At 37.8% G+C, this 19,371-nt stretch overlaps 1 protein-coding gene across 1 annotated transcript in view; it reads right to left on the bottom strand.

Moving 5' to 3' along the window:
• The window catches only part of LYST (lysosomal trafficking regulator), a 163,660-nt gene that overhangs the window by 107,359 nt on the left and 36,930 nt on the right, over positions 1-19,371 (bottom strand). Inside the window, exons 4-10 of the mRNA XM_025850667.2 lie at positions 16,052-16,142; positions 11,870-13,949; positions 9,395-10,424; positions 7,494-7,655; positions 5,662-5,815; positions 3,460-3,686; positions 2,877-2,943 (exon numbers count right to left, since the gene is read on the bottom strand). Of these exons, the coding sequence (XP_025706452.1) occupies positions 2,877-2,943; positions 3,460-3,686; positions 5,662-5,815; positions 7,494-7,655; positions 9,395-10,424; positions 11,870-13,949; positions 16,052-16,142 (3,811 nt within the window). The remainder of the gene's footprint in view (positions 1-2,876; positions 2,944-3,459; positions 3,687-5,661; positions 5,816-7,493; positions 7,656-9,394; positions 10,425-11,869; positions 13,950-16,051; positions 16,143-19,371) is intronic.

Raw genomic sequence — 19,371 nt, 5'->3', positions numbered from 1 at the left:
TACAGAGCACAGATAGCTCAGCTTTTACTTTTATGCCCCCAGCCTGGTAACTGTTTAAAGAAACTCACTGGATTGCCAGGCAAAGGCTGAGATGGACCATGGGACATTAGCATCAGGCTACCAGGCATACATGTACAGTCTGCAGATGGGCCAAGTTGCTTCACCAAGGGAAAAAATATAGGCTAAAAGAAAACTGGAATGGTATTCACCAAGCCATGCATCCTGGCATTGGGCTGTGTTGCCTGGATGAAGGGATGACTTTCTCTTGCACAAAGACACTATTCACTAGCCAAGCCCTAGGTGTGGAGTACATATTTTTCTAATGTACAGAAAATGCCATATGAGGTAAGAGTAGCCCTAACGGCCCACCCAAGTGAAGCTCTTTTTATTATGGTATTTGGGGAGCCTCTATCATCTACTGGTACATGCACACAGAGCTCTCCAACAGATTGCCCATTCAGGGAAGATGCCAAATAGGAAAGCAAATTTACAACATTAGCTCCAACAGCTTTCTTAAATAGAAATGGGCAAAACAGGTTCACAAAATATTTGAGAATCAGCAACATAAACAAGAAAAACCAAGATATAAAAGACAAACAAATTGATAAACTAACCCCAGAGAAAAAATAAATAATTTAGGGTAGAGATCTTTCTAAAATGTTAATTACTAAATCCAGATATACTTAAGAAGATATTATATCCTTATATGTAAATGGAATAGCCAGAAGACAAACAAAAAGAAGCTCCTAAATATTAAAAGATAACTGCCAAAATTAAAAATTGAACAAAAGGTTGGAATAGAATGGAAGAAATCTCCCAAAACGTGGTACAAGAAGAGAGAAGTAGATAATGAGAGAGGAAAGCTAAGACATATGCAGGATCAATCCAGGAAGGCCCAAGATTACAGTTAGAATGTAAAAAGAAGAGAACAGAAAACGTGGAGAGAAGAAAATTATTTTTTCTTTATGACTGTAAGTTAGACCTTCCTAGATATGACACCAAAAGCATTGTGACAAAAGCAAAAACAGACAAACTGGACTTCATCAAAATAAAAAATGTGCTTCAATTATACATCACCAAGAGAGTGAAAAGATAAGCCACAGATTGGGAGAAAATATTTCAAATCATACACATCTGATAAGGGGCCTTTATCTAGAATATATTTAAAAATTCTTAAATTCAATGACTAAAACCCCAAATTACCCAATTTAAAAATGGGTAAAGGATTGAACAGAAATTTCTCTAAAGAAATCCAAGGAAGATACACAGATGGCCAATGAGCACATGAAAATATGCATAACAACATTAGCCATCAGGAAAATACATATCAAAACCACAATGAGAATAACATGGCAGGTCCACTAGGATGGATACAACCAAAAAGACAGGTCATAACAAGTGTTAGCAAGGATGTAAAGAAATTAGAATCCTCATATACTGCTGGTGGGAATGCAAAATAACACAGCCACTTTGGAAAACACTCTGGCTGTTCCTCATCTGATTATACACAGAGTTACCACTGGACCCAAAAGAAATGAAAACACATGTCCATATAGAAACTAGTACATGAGTGTTCATAGCACTATTCGTAAGAGCAAGTAAGTGGTGATGGTTGCACAACTCTGCAAATACACTAAAAAACACTGAACGTATATTTTAAATGGGTAAACTGTGTAGTATATAAATTCTCTCTCAATAAAACTGTTATTAAAAGGTAATGTAAGGGGCACCTGGGTGGCTCAGTCATTAAGCGTCTGCCTTCGGCTCAGGTCATGGTCCCAGGGTCCTGGGATCGAGCCCCGCATTGGGCTCCCTGCTCCGCGGGAAGCCTGCTTCTCCCTCTCCCACTCCCCCTGCTTGTGTTCCCTCTCTCACTGTGTCTCTCTCTGTCAAGTAAATAAATAAAATCTTTAAAAAAAAAAACAGTGCTATAAATATTTTTTAAAAAGAGGTAATGTAATAGAATTTCTCAGAGCTAAGCTAGAAATAAGTCTTCAGATCTAAAGGACCCACTAAGTGTCCACCACAATAAATATAAACATACCCATACACTAAATAAGTAAATGGAGAAGGAAAAGCTTTTCTTTACTGAATAAATATAAAAGGAGTAATGGAAATGGAAAATCACTATTTGGCAAATACCACAGTACTAACAATTTCAGTCAAGAATCATCAATGGGTGCTGAGGATTAGTGGGTTCGAGTATGATGAAAAGAAAATATTTACATAATCTCAAGTTATCTCCCCACAAGATACTTACTAATTATAAAGAGAAAACAGTAACTTTACAATGGAGAAACCAGGCAAGACACCACCTTAACCAAATGATCACAGTAATAAGATATGGACATCAGGAACCACAATATGATGCACTATGAAAGGCACAACGTCACTTATGAGTTGTTTGCCAAAAATGCATCACTCGAATTTAATCATGAAGAAACATCTGACAAACCTGAATTAATGTTTCATGTATGTTAGACTTCTCCAACTAAAATTGAAGTTTCTATTATATGTTGCCATATTATATATTCATTATGAATTCCTCAAATGTCTATGAAAGTACAGAGTGGAAAGTGGACTCAATGTCTGATAAAGCAGGAACACAATACTTAGACTGGGGAACAGTCCTTGCAAGACCACTTCTGTGTACATGACCCTGAACAACTCACTCAATCCCTTGGAATCTAGACAGTCCTCTCTATAAAATCAAGATACTTACGCTACGTCTATCGAACAAAAGAGATGATGCATATAAAGCTACTTTTGAAATCACAGGGCACTATCCAATGGAAGTCATTATTATCAACTCTTCATTTCACATAACAACAAAATAATTTCAAAGCTATTGTGTAAAACTAACAGTTTCAACGCACCTTGAAAATCAGAATCAGCCTGTGTTAAAATACTCAAGAACCCTCCTAAAAGATTTTTCACAGTTCCCTGAAGATTAAAAAACAAAACATAAGAAATTAAATTTCTTACCTCATGAAAGCATGAAGCAACTGTAACGTCATAATAAATGATTTGATACTCTACTGTATATACATAAATAAATATTTTCAAGTAACTGGGAAGAATGCTATGTGTACAATTACATACTTTTCATTTTCTTTTTTTTTTAGGTGGTTTATACATTTATTTTTTTCATACTGTTTTGGTTTTCTGGTTTTTCAAAAACAATGACTATATATTAAGTGTAATTTACAAAATATTGCCCATTCTCAGAAATATACAAGGATTAGTTAGCCAATGACATTTTTTATGCTGCTTTAGTGAACTATGGAATCAGAAGATTTTTAGAATACCACTTGTACATAAAAACATATCTAAGTTATGATAAAAGATAAATAATCATCTCAAATAATTTTCAGACAAGTTGGGTTCTAAATAAGAGATGAGTGATTGGGGCATGTGTGTGATAAATATTCACCACATTTAACTAAATGCTTCTTTTACCTGTTGCATGAGTAGAAAAATATTCTTTTCCTTCTGTCTGATGATTTTCAAAAAACTCTCAAATACATGGGCAAGTACATCAAGTTTGGCTTTACCAGTAGAAAGCAAATTTAATTCCAGCATACAAATCTCAGGATATATGATTTCCCCTTCAGTGAGGTTTTCAAGCAAGTCCTTTGGGCTGCTTAATGCACTGAAAACTTCTGCTTCAGGCTTCAAATCTACACCTGAAAGAGGAAAAGAAAAGATGATTTTTATTCCCTAAACACTCAATAAACATTTCAAATCTCACTTAACATTTAGGAGATCTTGTGGCAAAGTGCTCTTTATAAGAAGATTCTCACACAGCCTTTTCCTACAAGGCGACTTTTGATTACAATAAGTATCCTGGATAATCCAGTCTTGCGGATATTTTGAAGATAAATGAGTAGCTTAAAAGTAATTTTGATATCTTCAATAGAATTACAAATATCAACAGTAACTTTTATAGACATGTGGTATAGATTTAACACATTTTCTCTGACACAAGTGGGAAAAAACACTATCCCAAACTTTCTGACCCCAAAATACTTAAATCACAGGCTAGTTCACCATTTGCCTGCTCAGATCTCTGTGAAAATAATAGGTTCAGTTATTGGTTGGAGGAATTCTATACTTTGTCTTCCTCATAAGCGAGAAACAGACAGACACTGTCACAGAATATTACATTTTGGAAAATTTGACTGGCGTGCTCTTAAAAGTGACTGCCGTGCTGTTTAAAAAATGTTCATCTAGTTAAGAAATTTATAAATGTCTACATAGACCAGAGTTCTTTAGAATAAGATCTAATCAGCAAACCTATAAAAAGGAGGAAGTCTGTCATTATAAAATGTCAGTACACTGATAAAACCTACACCATTGAACTAATATTTTTTCAAAAGCACTTGTTCAGAAGGTGGGGGTGGGAGGAGATGGAGGAAGGTGGTCAAAAGGTACAAACTTCCAGACAAACTACAAGACAAATAAGCACTAGGGATGTAATGGACAACATGAGGACTACAGTTAACACTGACATGTGATACATAAAAAAGTAGTCAGCAGAATTGAACCTAAAAGTTCTCATCACAAGGAGAAATTTTTTCTTCTTTTCTTTTTACTGTACGTATATAAGATGATGGATGTTAACTTATACTATTGTGGTCATCATAATATATGTAAATCAAACCATCACGCTGCATACCTTAAACTTATACAGTGATGTATGTCAATTATTTCTTAACAACACTGGAAACAAACAAGAATAGTTTCATAAATCAAGTAAGCTACATGAATACCTGTGTGTGTGTACATATACATATATACATACATAGCTTCTTTCAATTTGTGGCTGTGCTTTTGTTCTTTTCACTCTCTTTATTATACACAAATGAACAAATACTTGCTATGGGTCCATCAAGCCCTTCTGTTAGGACATCCATGATTATGCCTTCACGCAATGGGGAAGAGAAAACAGACTGAGGAAGACAAGCTGCTGGAAACTTAGTGAAGACTAGCAGTACTGGGATGGTCATAAGGTCAACATTAAAAAGATGGAGCCTTCCAGAAAGCTCTTGGTTCCAATCAACCCATCTATTCTGTTCTACCCAAGTTTTAAACCCAGAGACAAAGGATCATATGCAATCCTAGGGACAGGTTGGGTTGCGGTGAGCTAAGAAGAAATCTGTGCTGCAGCATCCTTGGACGTCACAAAAAGATGTCTGTATTCCTTATATTAATCAATCTTTATAACAAACTGCCTGAAATGCTCTTCCTGTCAGTATCTGTCTGGATAGTTTTTTTAAAAAATGTAGGCCTCAATATAAACCAAACATCTTCAGTGAGGCCTTCTCTGACCACCCAATCACTATCACATCACCCTGTTTTATTTCTTCATATTGTTCACTTCTGACACCTCCTGTTTGTTTTTTCTACTGGAGTATCGATGAAAGCAGGGACTCTACCTTGTATTCTCAGGTATTCAGTCAATGTTGGCAATAACAAAATATATCTGTTTTACGTTGACTATAGAAACACCAGAATCTATTGTCAAGATCAAATAAAATCAAAGAAATGCACTTTTTAAATTGCAAGGCAATACAAAATTCTATAGTATTACCGTAACCATTTTGCTAATTAATAATCTGATTTGCAAATCCAATCACAAGTATTTCAGTGATATTTTACCATCATCTCGGGTTTCACTATCCTCAGGATTGCTCTCACTGTCTGCTTCATAGCCTTCTTCTTCGACCAAAAGTTTGAGACCACAACACTGGGAGTCCTCAGCTTCTTCTGAAAAATCACCAGGTTGGGATGACAATTCTTCAGATTGATGACTCTATAAGATCAGTGCAATTAGAAGGCAAAAGTTGTAATGTTTGCTCATGATTGGTAATAGAATGTTTATTACTCAAAAATCATTTTAAGGGGGCGCCTGGGTGGCTCAGTCGTTAAGCGTCTGCCTTCGGCTCAGATCATGATCCCGGGGTCCTGGGATCGAGCCCCACATCAGGCTCCCTGCTCAGTGGGAAGCCTGCTTCTCCCTCTCCCACTCCCCCTGCTTGTGTTCCCTGTCTCGCTGTCTCTCTCTCTCTGTCAAATAAATAAATAAAATTTAAAAAAAAAAATCATTTTAAAGACAGCTTCAGTGTTTTCTTTAAGAAAAAAACCTCAGGAATCAATATGAAGCACTATAAATTATGAAATTCACACAGCAAAATTTTCCAGAATCTCTCAACTTTATTAACACCTCAGAAATGGGGGTCTCTAACAGATGAAGCTATAGGTCATTTCAGTTTTACTGAAAAAGAAGTCTATGAAATTTCACTTTAGTTTTACAATAGGAAATGACTAAAAACCACAATGAGGTAGAATTATACTTCTTACAACTTAATGCTAGCAAATAAATACTATTTTTACACATTTGTTCATGTAAAAAGACTTTTCCATAGGATTTTTATAAATAAAATGTTTCATAAATTAGATAACCAGAGGAGACATAAAAATTGTTCAAAGGGATTAATTTTAAAATTTCAGAATCCAGTTGTCTATACACAAGCATTTCAGAAATCAAGAGTTTCAGCATTAACTTCTGGTGCAATATCCTGCAGCATGAAATCTTCCTTTTCTTATAAAAATGCTACCAATATCTTCACTTTGGGACACATTTTCACTGAAAGCATCTCAGAGTACTTTATCACTGCAACATTAATAAAAGGTAGAATAAAGTAGTATTTTAACATTTTCCAGTAAACCAATTGATTCAGGAATATGATAAAGACATCAGTTGCTATTTCAGTAAGTTTTTTCAAGTTATTACAAACAGCAACATAAAATATTGTGGCAGAAGATTATAAAATGTCATATATATGGCTAGACTGTGAAATTAAGAGAGAAGTTACATAGAGATAAAGGACAGTTTTACTAAGAACTTACATAAAGATAAAGGACAATTAAGGGTAAAAGAAACGTAAAAGAAGAGGGTAGTGAACTAAACACGCATCACAGTTTCAAGAAAAAAATTAAAATAGTTCTTTTAGAAAAAAATGTTAACTTAAAAACTATGACTGCTAATTTCTATGCAAGTACTAGTCATTTTTATGTTGAGTGATTTAAAATTAAATTGAATAGAAGGTTCTGGAAATATTAACTGTACCAATATAGGATCAGAAAAGATACCTGAGTCATCACCATCCCTACATTATCATTTAATAAACTATCAGTTACATGTAAGACTTATTAAATTAAATAATAAATTTCTATCTCACTGAGAATAACTCTTAGTAAATTGCCAGATTAGATGAAAAAAAGCATGTCACGTTGCTCTCCTGTTTTTTATGATAGGGCACTGAGTAAATACTATCCAACCCACAAGACGGAGATACGACCCCCAGAACTCACCTGACCAAATCCTGGCCCATGTGTCCTAACCACATTCATCAGGGCCCTAGTCGCATCCCACATACGTCTGCCTCTGCTAGTCATACCCAAACAACACAACTGGATCATCTCCATACCTTCTCAGTCATAGCATCATGGTGTTCAAAATCTGCTGAATGATTCCCCAGTGCGACTCGAAGCAGGGCATCAAATAAAGGCTTTGCTAATTCTGTTTCAATCACCTTTGACTGGGAAAGATGGTCCCTCATTTCAAACAATATGTTTTCCACAGACAAGTTCTAAGGTAAAATAAAGGATACTAAGAATATTAATAACATGCTTTAAAAAATTAAACAGTGACAAAATAAATAATATTTGCTTAATAAGGAGAAAGCTAGTCCATTTATTTGCAGTAGATATGAAATTAAAAGGACTATAAATATCTAGCTCTTATACAAATACCTACTGTTACAATTCACAGTAACATTTTATTTATCAAATGCTTCACTCATCTGATTTCATTCTGAATTTCAATGGATCACAAATTAACTGTATCATACACAAAAGAGATTAGTTGAAACTTCAGAGTTTTGATTAACCATCTCTACATTTTACAAATGCCTTATGCTTAGAGATTCGGTAAGACTCTAAGAAGTACTTATATTCCAATCCTTTCCTCTCTCTCCCTTCTTTATTCCCTCCCTTCTGTCTTTGAAGGAAACTCTTGCTGCTTGCCTATGTCCCTACATTAGGTGATGAGGCCAAAAGATGGATATGAAGCTGACTTCTCCCTTAAGGAATTCCCTCAGTCTGGTGTAAGAAACAGATATATGTAGACAAGGTATGATGATGACCACACTAGAGCTATAAACAAAGTTCTCGGAGAAACAAAAAGACAGAAGGTGCCTGAGGGACCTGCCAAGTGTCCCAGGGGAGGGTTGTATGAGATGGACAATGAAGAACAAGTAGTAGACAGCAGGCCTAGAGGCAGAGGAAGAGAGTGTGCTAGGCAGAAGAACACGTTCAGAATAACAAGGAGTGGCATCTTGAGAAACAGCCGGCTAGCTCCGTATGGTTGATGGGCAGCATGGTGAACAATGGCAGGACATGAGGCTAGGCAAGGAAGTAAACACAAGACACTGAAGGGCTCTGTATGCTATCCTAAAGCATTTGGATTTTTAACTGTGAGCAACATGGAGACATCAAGATTTTTTAGATAGGAGGAAAGAGGGAGACAGGAACAGCAGTATGGAGAGCCTGCTGGCTGACCCAACAGTTAGTGATGAGTTATTAACAGGGGGTCTACCACATTTGAAGTTTTCTTAGAAGCAGGGCCTGAAACTGAGGATTCCCTTTTTAGCTGAGGAATGTTCTCAGGAAAAATCTGTAAGGTCTTGAGGGAAGCAGAATATATTGGGGTTGGGGGGGGTGGATATCCAGGCAAAAATGTGGTTTCAGAATGAATGCTTGGCTCCAGCCTAATTCCATGGGAAGCTCTGGAGCCTGAACTGTACCACAAAGACTGTCCCCACTCCACAGAGCTATAGCCATCCATCACTGGCTATAAGCATCCTTCTCAGGCATCTATAGAAGGGTCGTCTCCCATGAGCTAACGGCAATCCTTGGGCGATAACTCAGATGTGAGTCCTGGTAGCAAATGGCAGATGGGTGTATCAGCTTAGTAAAGGGGATCTGAGCAGGGCACCAAACAGCACCACACTGAGATTATAAAGTCTGAACTTTGAAACACAAAGTCCATCATTACTCATCTGACACATGATCTGTATCTAATGCCTTTTAGGATTGGTAACTTCGACACATGTGGATTCTGCATTCCAAACTAAACTCTAAACGTCTTGAGGGCAAGAACTGGGTCAGGTATTCCTCTGTCCTCCACGGTACCTGGTGCTGTGCTAAGCATACAAGAGCTTCTCAAAACTTAGAATCTTTGGAAAAACAAAATGACAATAGTTTTATGTTAGAACTTTGAAATAAATAAATACATATATATAAAGCTGAACAAAGGATAAGTTATTACCTGATTAGGTAACTCTAATTCCATCTTTTGCTGACTAGCTCTGGCGCTATGAAGACAAATGGCCAGAAGGGCTTCCAAAAGTCGTATGCTCTGAAGTGATGTCTCACTTTGTCGACTCGTAAATACCTTTGCTTCCTCAGGAGCAGCTTCAGTAGCTGAAATATGTCCCACATTTATGGAAGAAATATGCTGTGACTCTAATTTACTTACACTGTCAGCACTCTTGTTTAGGCTACCCAGTTCTGATGGTGTGGGGTTTCTTTTTCCAGTTAAAGATAATAAATCTTCCTTCGTGGTGATCTCAGATTGAGAAGTTCTACTTACATCTTGGTTTTCATGTACATTTAGGCCTCCTTCCCTTTTCCCTTGCTCCTCTTCATGACTTCTGAACAGTTTCTGTATGATCATAAACATTAATTTATGGCAAGCCTGGAAACCACCAAGCCTATAAAACTGTTTCTGGAAAACAGGACTCAACATGTAGATCCAACGACACATGGACCAAATATCTGCTGCTTGGTGCATATGTTCGGGAGAAGGCAAGACCAGGCTCTCGGGAGATAAACATGGTGGCATATGATGTAAAGGTTCACTCGCTGTACTGTCATAGCCAGAAGTATCTTCTGAATCATTGGCTGACTCTCTATCAGATTCTGCTTCCTTACTTACACATAAGAATGCCACACAGAGGAACAGGTTTATCATGTTGATATGAACATCCTGGTTAACAGACTTCCGTTTCTTCGGATAGGCTTCTTTGAGGCTGGCATAAAATTTGCTAAGACTCTGAGGAGAATCTGAGTAAGCTTGCTGGTTACGAAAAGAAGTACCTACATTTAAAGATGACAATTCCTTCTGTTCGACGTCTATCCCATCAATAGCTGGAATTGAAGAATCTTTTTGTTGTTCCCCTAGGCCGATTATCAGAGTTTCAAATGCTTTTAGGGAATGACTTCGAATACCATCTAAATAATTTAATTCAATTATTTGATTTACTCCATTACAACTTAAAAACAAATCTCTTATTACCCTGTGAGAGAAAAAAAATACACAAGATCTTACATATAGAAACATCATTATAGATTGGTACATATACTACTTAAATATGTCATTGCTGCATGTGGCATATACTAAACACTAATCTAAATTCGTCAATTGTCTGGCTGGTGTTCTTCATTAGAGCAGGATCTCAAATTACTTTCTAATTACTTTCATATACATCCCTCTTCAAACACTGCACATATGACTCTAGCATCATTTAGAAGGAATGGATTACATGCATCCCAAACTAAATGAAGCAATTCAGGAAAGAACACTTTCCCCCAAATGGCAGGTTCTGTATAAATTCTAAATGCCACAACCACCTCCACACTTGAGATGACAAACTCTGAAAACAGGCAGGCATGTGTGTGTCCATTTGTCTGTCTGCCTGATGGTTTATTCAGGATTTTTTGTTTGTTTTACATCTGCACCTCATAAGGGGAAGGAACCAAACTACAGATCTGAAGATTTTCAGCTGTCTCTGGTGAGTCTCATGGGTCTGGATCACTGGAATCAGAGTAGTAAACTAATATAAGTCAGCTCAGCAAAGATCCAGGTTGTCCACAAATATGCCAAAGAGTTACAAAACTTGCAAATCAAAGTCAGTTCTATTTGAACAATGTGAGAATATCAGAAAATAAAAAAAATTGCAAAGATAATGATGATAGGTTATATTTTATTATGTTTTTGAAATGGTATACACATTAATTTGAAAGACCAGACTACCAGAAGCAAGCTTTTTTTATGTAATTTATTTTTAAGTACCAGACTTGATAATTACAAAATATGAAAAACTCACTGGTAGAATTCTAAGTAATTTTAATTTTAATTTTCTTCTTTTTGCTTATCTGTATTTTCTGTTTTTATATACATTGTGTATATAATACATGTAAGTGTGGTATTTAAGAAATCATGATCCTCTTAAATCTACTGCCTTGACAAATAATTATCATTTTAGGTATGTGTGTATTTTACAAAGTTGTAAATAAGTGGGTGTTATTTTTAATTGTATGTTTTATTGATAAAATATAATAAGTACTTTCTCATGTCACAGCATGCTCTTCATATATATCATTTTTAATGGCTAGTCATATTCTGTCAAGTAAATATAAATTAATTAATTTAACCTTGCCCCTGCTATTGGATATCTGTGTTGTGTCCATCTTTCCCCTCAGAGGTATAGTTAAAACTTTTTTCCACTGAGAAATTAAAATCAATAGCTCTATGCTCTTCTCTATACCCCCTCCAGGAAACTGAAATAAATAGATAAATAGATCGAACAACCAATAAATGAAGGTAAAGCAAACTCTGACATGGGATGGGAACACTTTTTGTTATTAAACTAAAATTAAATCCTAGGAAAGAATAATGGGGAAAGACAGTCAAAAGCATACAGTAAGGAAAAGGTATCTGCACACGTGCACACATACAAACCTTGATTTAAGCAGAGTAGGCAGAGTTTTTAAATAAATCTGAAGCACTTCCTGAGGCAAACACTGGTCATGATGGCTACATACATGAGTCGGAGCTGACGTGATGCTAAGGTGTTGACAATGATGTGCTAACCGAACGCCTCGCTGGAGCACAGGATTAAATACGGAATTATACAGTTTCCACTGGACAACTACATTGCCTTTCTGGATTAGACTGCAGATGTGATTTGCAACCTGTACACTACGTAACCTATCTTCTTCAAAAACAAACTTCTGATAAGCCTCTAAGGCATCCCATTTCCACAGCAAGTCTTCAGATCCACTGCTGGGCAAGATCCCTTGAAATTTGTAGGAAGGGCTGGACAGACTTGGGGAAGGTGCAGCATCACATAAGTTTCCCTGCAGTGTCTCTTCTAATTTGGCCAGTTGATCGGGGTCAATGGTACAAATATTGCAAATTGCTTGTTTAATTTTTTGCGGTGTCTCGGCTCCTCCTAACTGATCCAAAATAAGCTTGTTAAGGATATTCAAAATATGCTGCTGAAAATGCTTCAGCGCAGGCAGCTGAAAAGCATGGAGCAAAGGGATGATTACGGATTTGGGATCCATGCAACAGCATATTCCGACGTTCTGGATGCCCGACAGAATCTGAACACAGGTGCTGCTCAAGGAAGCCTGCTGGAGTAAGCGTAAGCACTGATGAGCGCACACCGCGATACAACAGCACCGCTCGGGATAATGAACGTCTCCATCTGCGGTCTCTTCAAATGGGTTTTTGGAAACCTGGTTTTTAAAAGCCGAAACCAGGAGACCTGAGAGGTCTCTGTGGTGGTGCATAAAGTGAGAATATTCACATCGTCGGTGCCTTTTCCTTGTACACATCGAATGATGAAGTTGCTCTGATTTCACTTTTTTGACGGTGCTCATGATTTTCATCACACTATTTATGAGGGCTTTCAGATGTTCTGAGGCCTCAGTGGGAACTCCATCTCTTAAAACCAGCCATTCCATTTGAAGAACGGCTGTTTCAAATAAATTGAATCCGTGGTGCTGAATGAATTCTTGAACCAAATCCATGGCTTGACTGAAGAAGAAGGGATTGGAAGCTGCACTTTGAAGACAACAGATCAGGATCTGCAGAACCCCTTCCAGAAGCTCCGGCAAAAGAAGGGCTCTATGACGATACTTTGAAAACACAAAACCTTCTCGAACCTCCTGTAGTGTTCTCTTCTGTCTTGGTGCGAAGGGGTCAGGCTGCTTTTCTAGGCAAGTTCTAATTTTTAAAGCTGCTCTCAGCAATTCCGTTAAATTTTTCCTAAGATTTTCTGGCATCATCTCTGCAGTACTAATATCTACTGACATAAGATGCAACACTGTTCGAAAAAGCATCCGTTGAACCAAAGCCACCGGTTCTTCAGTCCAACCTGTAGAAAGCATCTGACTCTCCAAGTTGTCGCTTAGATTACAGCAGTCCCCAAAGCCTGTTAGAAATTCAGTCAGTGTGGGCACTACAGTGGCTGCCAGAGCAGAATTATGATTCAAGGTCATGTCAAACTTACAAACCTTCTCTAATAAAGATAACAAAACATGACATAAGTCAAAAGGAGAATTATTCATGTGACTGATAATAGACAAGGCAGCTGGCTCACTCAAAATGTCACTGTTTGACTCCTGTCTTGGAATAATCTCCTTGGAATTTTCCAAAGCCATTGTGTCAGGAGGAGTCTGTTCTTTGGTTGATAAGTGGTCAAGTTTAGCTGTAAGGTGGTCGTCTTTAGGAGACTGTGTTACAAAATGCTGCAGCAGACGGGGCCTTCGATGCTTATTCATCGCTATGCTCTTGTCGTCTGAATTGGCTTCTGAGTCTGAGGTGGAGAGCCGTGTCTTTCTTGCATCTCTTATCGAATAGCGGTGGGTAGTTTTACGCTGCCGTCTGCTTTTTTGAAAAATGTTTACTTTTGCAGAAACCTGACCAGATAGGGCACTTCCTTCTAAATATAATTTTTCCTGAGTAGATCTTTGTGAACTTGAGTTCTTTTCTTTGGTCAGGATTATATCAGCTGAGAATGATAGATTAAAATCTGATAAGATAAAGAAAGAAAGTTTAGAACACCTTAATATGTTTTCAAACTCAATTGGTATAGGTGGATTACTCTCTTATTTATCTTCCACTTCAGGAGCTTTCCCTCAGTTTATTTTTCCTGGGCTGATTTCCTTTAACTATTTGTTTTGTCTCTGGGTCACTTACCCCTACACTTACTCTTCTCATGCTATGTACCAGGTAGCACTGGCTCAAAGGATACAAATTGATTTTGAAAACAACAAAGGAGAACAAAATTAGGGACATAAATCTGATTTAAAACCATACATTGCATTCTGACATCAACATAAGAGACTCTAGATTATCTGGGATTTAGCACTACTGTTCCCACCATCTTACAAATCTCCTCTAATAGTGCCATTAATTAAGAAACAGGAGTATATTATAGTCTCAAAAAAAGCATTTATTTTATTATAACTTAAGAACTTTAAGATGTTCCAAAATTATTTTAAAATCATATAATAGATACCAACTGTTCTCCAAAATTGAGGTTAAAAGAGTTTTTCATTCAAAATATTTACTGAATGGGCCACATACTGAACTAGGTACAGGCATCCCTGTTGCATCCTCAGTGCCCAGAACCTAGGATCTGGAGTGTGGACCACATGCAGTATCTATTTCTTGGGGAAATGAATAAATCCTCCTTACTAATTAAAAAGTTAGTAAAATCAGTCTTTCCCTTTGCAATACTACATAGTAAGATCTATGTGAAAAATATAGTTGCAATTTAGAATGAATAAATAATCTATAAATAAAAGATCTGTGCCTTAATTAAGAGAGGAAGGGGAGAAATTGAAGAGTCTGACAAATTCTACCTACACAAAAGATGCAGGCAATGAAGATAACTTTCCTAAAAGAACGCTAATCGGCTATCTTAAGTGAGAAAGAATTTGTGAATTCTACAAATTCAGAAGAAAATGAGAGCAGAGTTAGTGAATCAACAAATAAGCAGGATAACAATATTACAAGACCTTAGATAATTCCCTAAAAAGAGAGCTCTTTATCAGAAATGTATTAAAAATGCATATATGGCATTGAACTACCAGATAGAAGGATTTATGTTAACCTGAGATATCGTGAAATATCTCACAATTCACATATCCAGAAATGGTCAAGGGGAAAACTGTTAAACTGTTAATTCCTCCACTGAAACATTCAAACTAAGTTTCATATACCTAATATGATATAGATACGTGTATGTGTATGTAATTTAAAATTTTTTTTCAAAATGAGATACTAAAACTGTGTTGACCTTAAGTGTAATAATTCTATCCAGGCTTGAAACAAAATATTACTTCAAATTAATCCTTTCAAAGAACATTAAAAAAAACTAAACCAAATTGCAAAAGTCATCAGTAGAGTACTGGTAATAAAAAGCAGTTTTGGTTTTTTTTTTTATTAGAGAGAGAGAGAGAGTACAAGCAGGGGGGGCAGCAGGTAGAGGGAGAAGCAGGCTCCCCACTCAGCGGGGAACCCAACGTGGGGCTCGATCCCAGAATCCTGGAATCATGACCTGGGCTGAAGGCAGCCGCTTAACCGACTGAGCCACCCAGGTGCTCCAAAAAGCAGTCTGTAAAATAAGCGAAGGAAGGGCACCTGGGTGGCTTAGTCGTTAAGCGTCTGCCTTCAGCTCAGGTCATGATCCCAGGGTCCTGGGATCGACACCCACATGCTGAGCAGGGAGCCTGCTACTCCCTCTCCCTTTGCCTCTCTCTCTCTCAAATAAAAATAAAATAAAATAAGTGAGGAGCTTTCATTTCTTTCTTCAAACTTTCCACTATCCATTTCTCTGATGGGGTCGCACACCTAGATTGACTCCTTCTGCTAAGTGTTCTGCTTCTTCATATATTTTCTGATCATTGTTATATTTGAATAATCCCCTAAGAAGCACCATCGTTTTTGTATTATTAGCAGAAATAAAAATGCGTCTGCCTAAAGAATTTCTCCTGTCAAGCATCATGCTAATATATACTGTTCTGAATTTGAATAGTATCAACTATTAAGGCAGAAGGAACTTTTCCATGGTACTTCTTTCCTCAGTGGAATTTTGGAAACACAAGTGATGTGATAAAAGAAACATACCTGCTGCCTTTTCTTCTTGAACAGGTATCTTCCATACCAGTGGAAGGAGTGATAGAAGCAGAGTAAGGAGTTCTTCTCTACATGTCAATGCCTGTATTAGAAACAAAGCAATCCTTCATGTTCTGAGGTCATGAGACACTAATTCCTAGTACCTTGTCTTAAATTGAACCAAAAAATCCCTTTTCTTGAAAGGTTGCATTTGAAAAGCTAAGAATCAAATTAACCTATCTTAAATCCAATTAAAACTGTAGTACTTCTCAATTTATAAACCTTTCCAAGGACAGAAGAATGTAAGAGTATTTGATGGTATTTAGCACATTCTTGCTGATTTTTCCCAAAATAGCTGTTATTACCACCATGCACATGGCAAGAATTTCTCATCGCTGAAAAAACAAATTTGCTAGGTGAAAATGAAAAGTTAAGCCCTATTAATTAGCAAACCAATAACATGAAGTTACTAGAAAAACAAAATCTTCATGCAATTAAATGTAAAACTCAGAGAACACAATTTTAAAAAGAGAAATTGACATTATTAATAAATGATATATATATATAAAGAAAGACTTATTAGTGAAGATAATCTAATAAATATGTATTGACTGCACACTATGTCCACAGCACTTACTGTCTTACCCTTTCTGGAGGATATGGTCCTGGAGAAGGTCCCCTCATTTGGTCCATAAAATACATACACACAAACAGTTAAAGAACAATAGAAGGCATGTAGTATAAGTCAGTACCTGGGTGTGGTACAGATATTAAGCTTAGGAGTTCAGAAAAAGGAATGATCATTACCAGTTAGAAGTGTGGAAGTGGGACTGGAGCTAGAGAGCTAGACTGGGGCACCGGGGACATGGATGGTCAGGGAATTAATGACAAATCAAGTTAAAGTTCCTCACTTCAGTCAGTGCAGAAGGAGTCAGAGTAATATAATCAGATTTGCTTGTTAGAAAGACCACTCTAGCCACTGTATAGAGGACAGAATTGGGGTGGGAAGGGAAAGGGATTGATCAGTGTTAGAGGCAGGGCAACAATAACCCAGATGACAGAGAATGATAAACGGAAGTGCTCTACAGTAAAACTGAAAAGGAAACATTTTTGAGAAACTGCAAGGAAGAATTGAAATGACTTGCAGTTGATTATCTATGGAGTGTAAGGGGGAAAAAAAGATCCACAAGAACTCAAAGAATTCTGGTTTAGGCAACAGGTGACTGATAATGTCCTCACCAAGATAGGAAATTTAGGAGTGGTAATAGGTTGGGATAGAGATGCTGGATCTATTGTTTAGACACACTAACTCTGAGGTGTCTGTGGGATATTCAAATGGAGAGAGCTTTTTAGTCAACAGTTGGATATACAGATTTGGAGCTTAAGAAAAAGATGTGAAGTACATAAAAAGACTTGGGAGTCACTGGGGCAGAAGTCAAGGACACAGATTTCCTAAGGAGAGAATGCAGAATGACAAGAGAGGACAGATGGGAATGGAGCTCTGGAGAGCAATACTTCAAGAATGAAGAATGGTAGTGCTGGTGAGAAGCCCGCCAAGGAGGCCGAGAAGTGGCTCCCCCAAAGAGATGTAGAACGAGAGAAATCAAGGGAAGAGAGCGGATGGGAAAGAAGAAAGCCAACCAGGTCAAGAGCTGTTGTTCTTTAGTTGTCTAAGATAATGGCCATAAAGCATCTGTCAAGCAGAGGGTCACTGGCAACATTAACAAACTCAGTATTAAGGTAGTGATAAGGATACAAGTCAGATTGCAGTAGGCTGAAGAGCTGAAAGGGAATGAGAAAGCAGGTACGCAGCACTCAGACTATTCCTTTTAGTGCCCTGGTTATGAAAAGGCTGAAAATACTTCAAAAGTAAAATCTGAGCTTCTTTTCAGGCTTAGAAGACCCTTCATGACGTGATTCCTACCGACTTGTCCAGTTTCAACTCCCACCACCAACCCTGACCCATCCCCACATGTCCAGCTCTGAAGGGTTTCCTGAACACCACAGGTCAGGTCTGTACTCCCCAGTATGTCTTCCTCACACGCATTGCTCTTGCAATTCTCCACCATCATCTTCCCATCTGCCAAATGCCAACTCATTCTTCAGGCAAGTCTTAGTTCCTCTGCGGAGAGACTTCTCTAATCCCCCCTCAGCAAGTTAGAGATCACGTTCCTGATTGACTTCTGGTACAGCAAACAACTTGCTGAACTGTTCATGTCTGAATGCCAGTTTTCCTCCATGATTCAGCAAATATTTATTGAGCCCCTACCATGTGCCAGACACTTTGGATGGAGTGATGAGGAAGGAAGACAAAATTCGCCTTCTCACAAAGCTGACACTTTAGCAGGGGAGATGGAAAATAATGGGTAAGACAATTTCATACAGAATGCTGTGCTATGAAGAAAATTAAACAGGACAGGGATTATAGAGTGACTAAAAGGAGGACATTTAGATAGGCTGTTCAGAATGGGCCACTTGAGCAGATACGCAAAGAGAAGAGGGAATCCATGCAAAGATTTGGAGGAAAAGGGCTCCTAAGAAGTACACAAAGGGTTGGGAATGGGCTTGGCTATTTCACAGAACAGCAAGCCGGCCAGTGTGGCTGGAACAGAATGGGGAGAGTGCCAGGTGGGGCTGGAGGGCAGAGGTTGGTGAGGTAGAGAGCGCCAGATCTAATGTGGCCTGTGGGCCATGTGAACGAGTTTGGATTTATCTCTGCTAGGATGGAAAACCTTTCCAAACGTTCTTCCCAGTCCTCTCTCAGAGCATGGACTCCCGGGCCCAGGCCCTAGTCCTTAGCAATCACCCCTCTTTCTTGACACCCAATGCCTAGTACAGAGTTGGATGATAATGTTATTGGCATGAATGACTTTAAATTCTGGATGCATAGTCAAAATTATTTCCAAGGGGCCTATTTCCATGTGCTTTACCTCAAAATTAGGAAGACTAAAGATGTCTGGATAACATTTCCATGTACAGCTCATACTTAGTATGGACCTCGACGTTTTTAAAGATGCCAGCAAAATGTACATGGTCTTTTAAAAAATGTAAACCAATTTTGGGCACACCATTCCTGTAGAGTCCTCCTGATCTAAGTCTTTATCTTTGTCAGATGAACTAGTAACATTCTAACAGAGCTTGTGGAAACCTTAAGAGTATGTGAAGTGCCCCAGCCCTTGCTCCACAACAGTACACTGGCAAATTGTCATTGCTACGTGAATAGGCATTCCTGCCTCCCAGCCTCTGCATGACACATGGTCTGCAACCTTTCTCACTCCTTCCACTTAGCTAAGGGGGCCCTCACTACGTTTAAGGCTCAGCTGGCAAAACCT

Source organism: Callorhinus ursinus, unplaced genomic scaffold (genome assembly GCF_003265705.2).
Source record: "Callorhinus ursinus isolate GAN/ISIS: 27379988/994484 unplaced genomic scaffold, GSC_fseal_2.0 scaffold32, whole genome shotgun sequence".
Lineage (NCBI taxonomy): Eukaryota > Metazoa > Chordata > Mammalia > Carnivora > Otariidae > Callorhinus > Callorhinus ursinus.
Note: the sequence above shows the minus strand (reverse complement) of the source record. Positions and strands in the feature narration are given on the sequence as shown.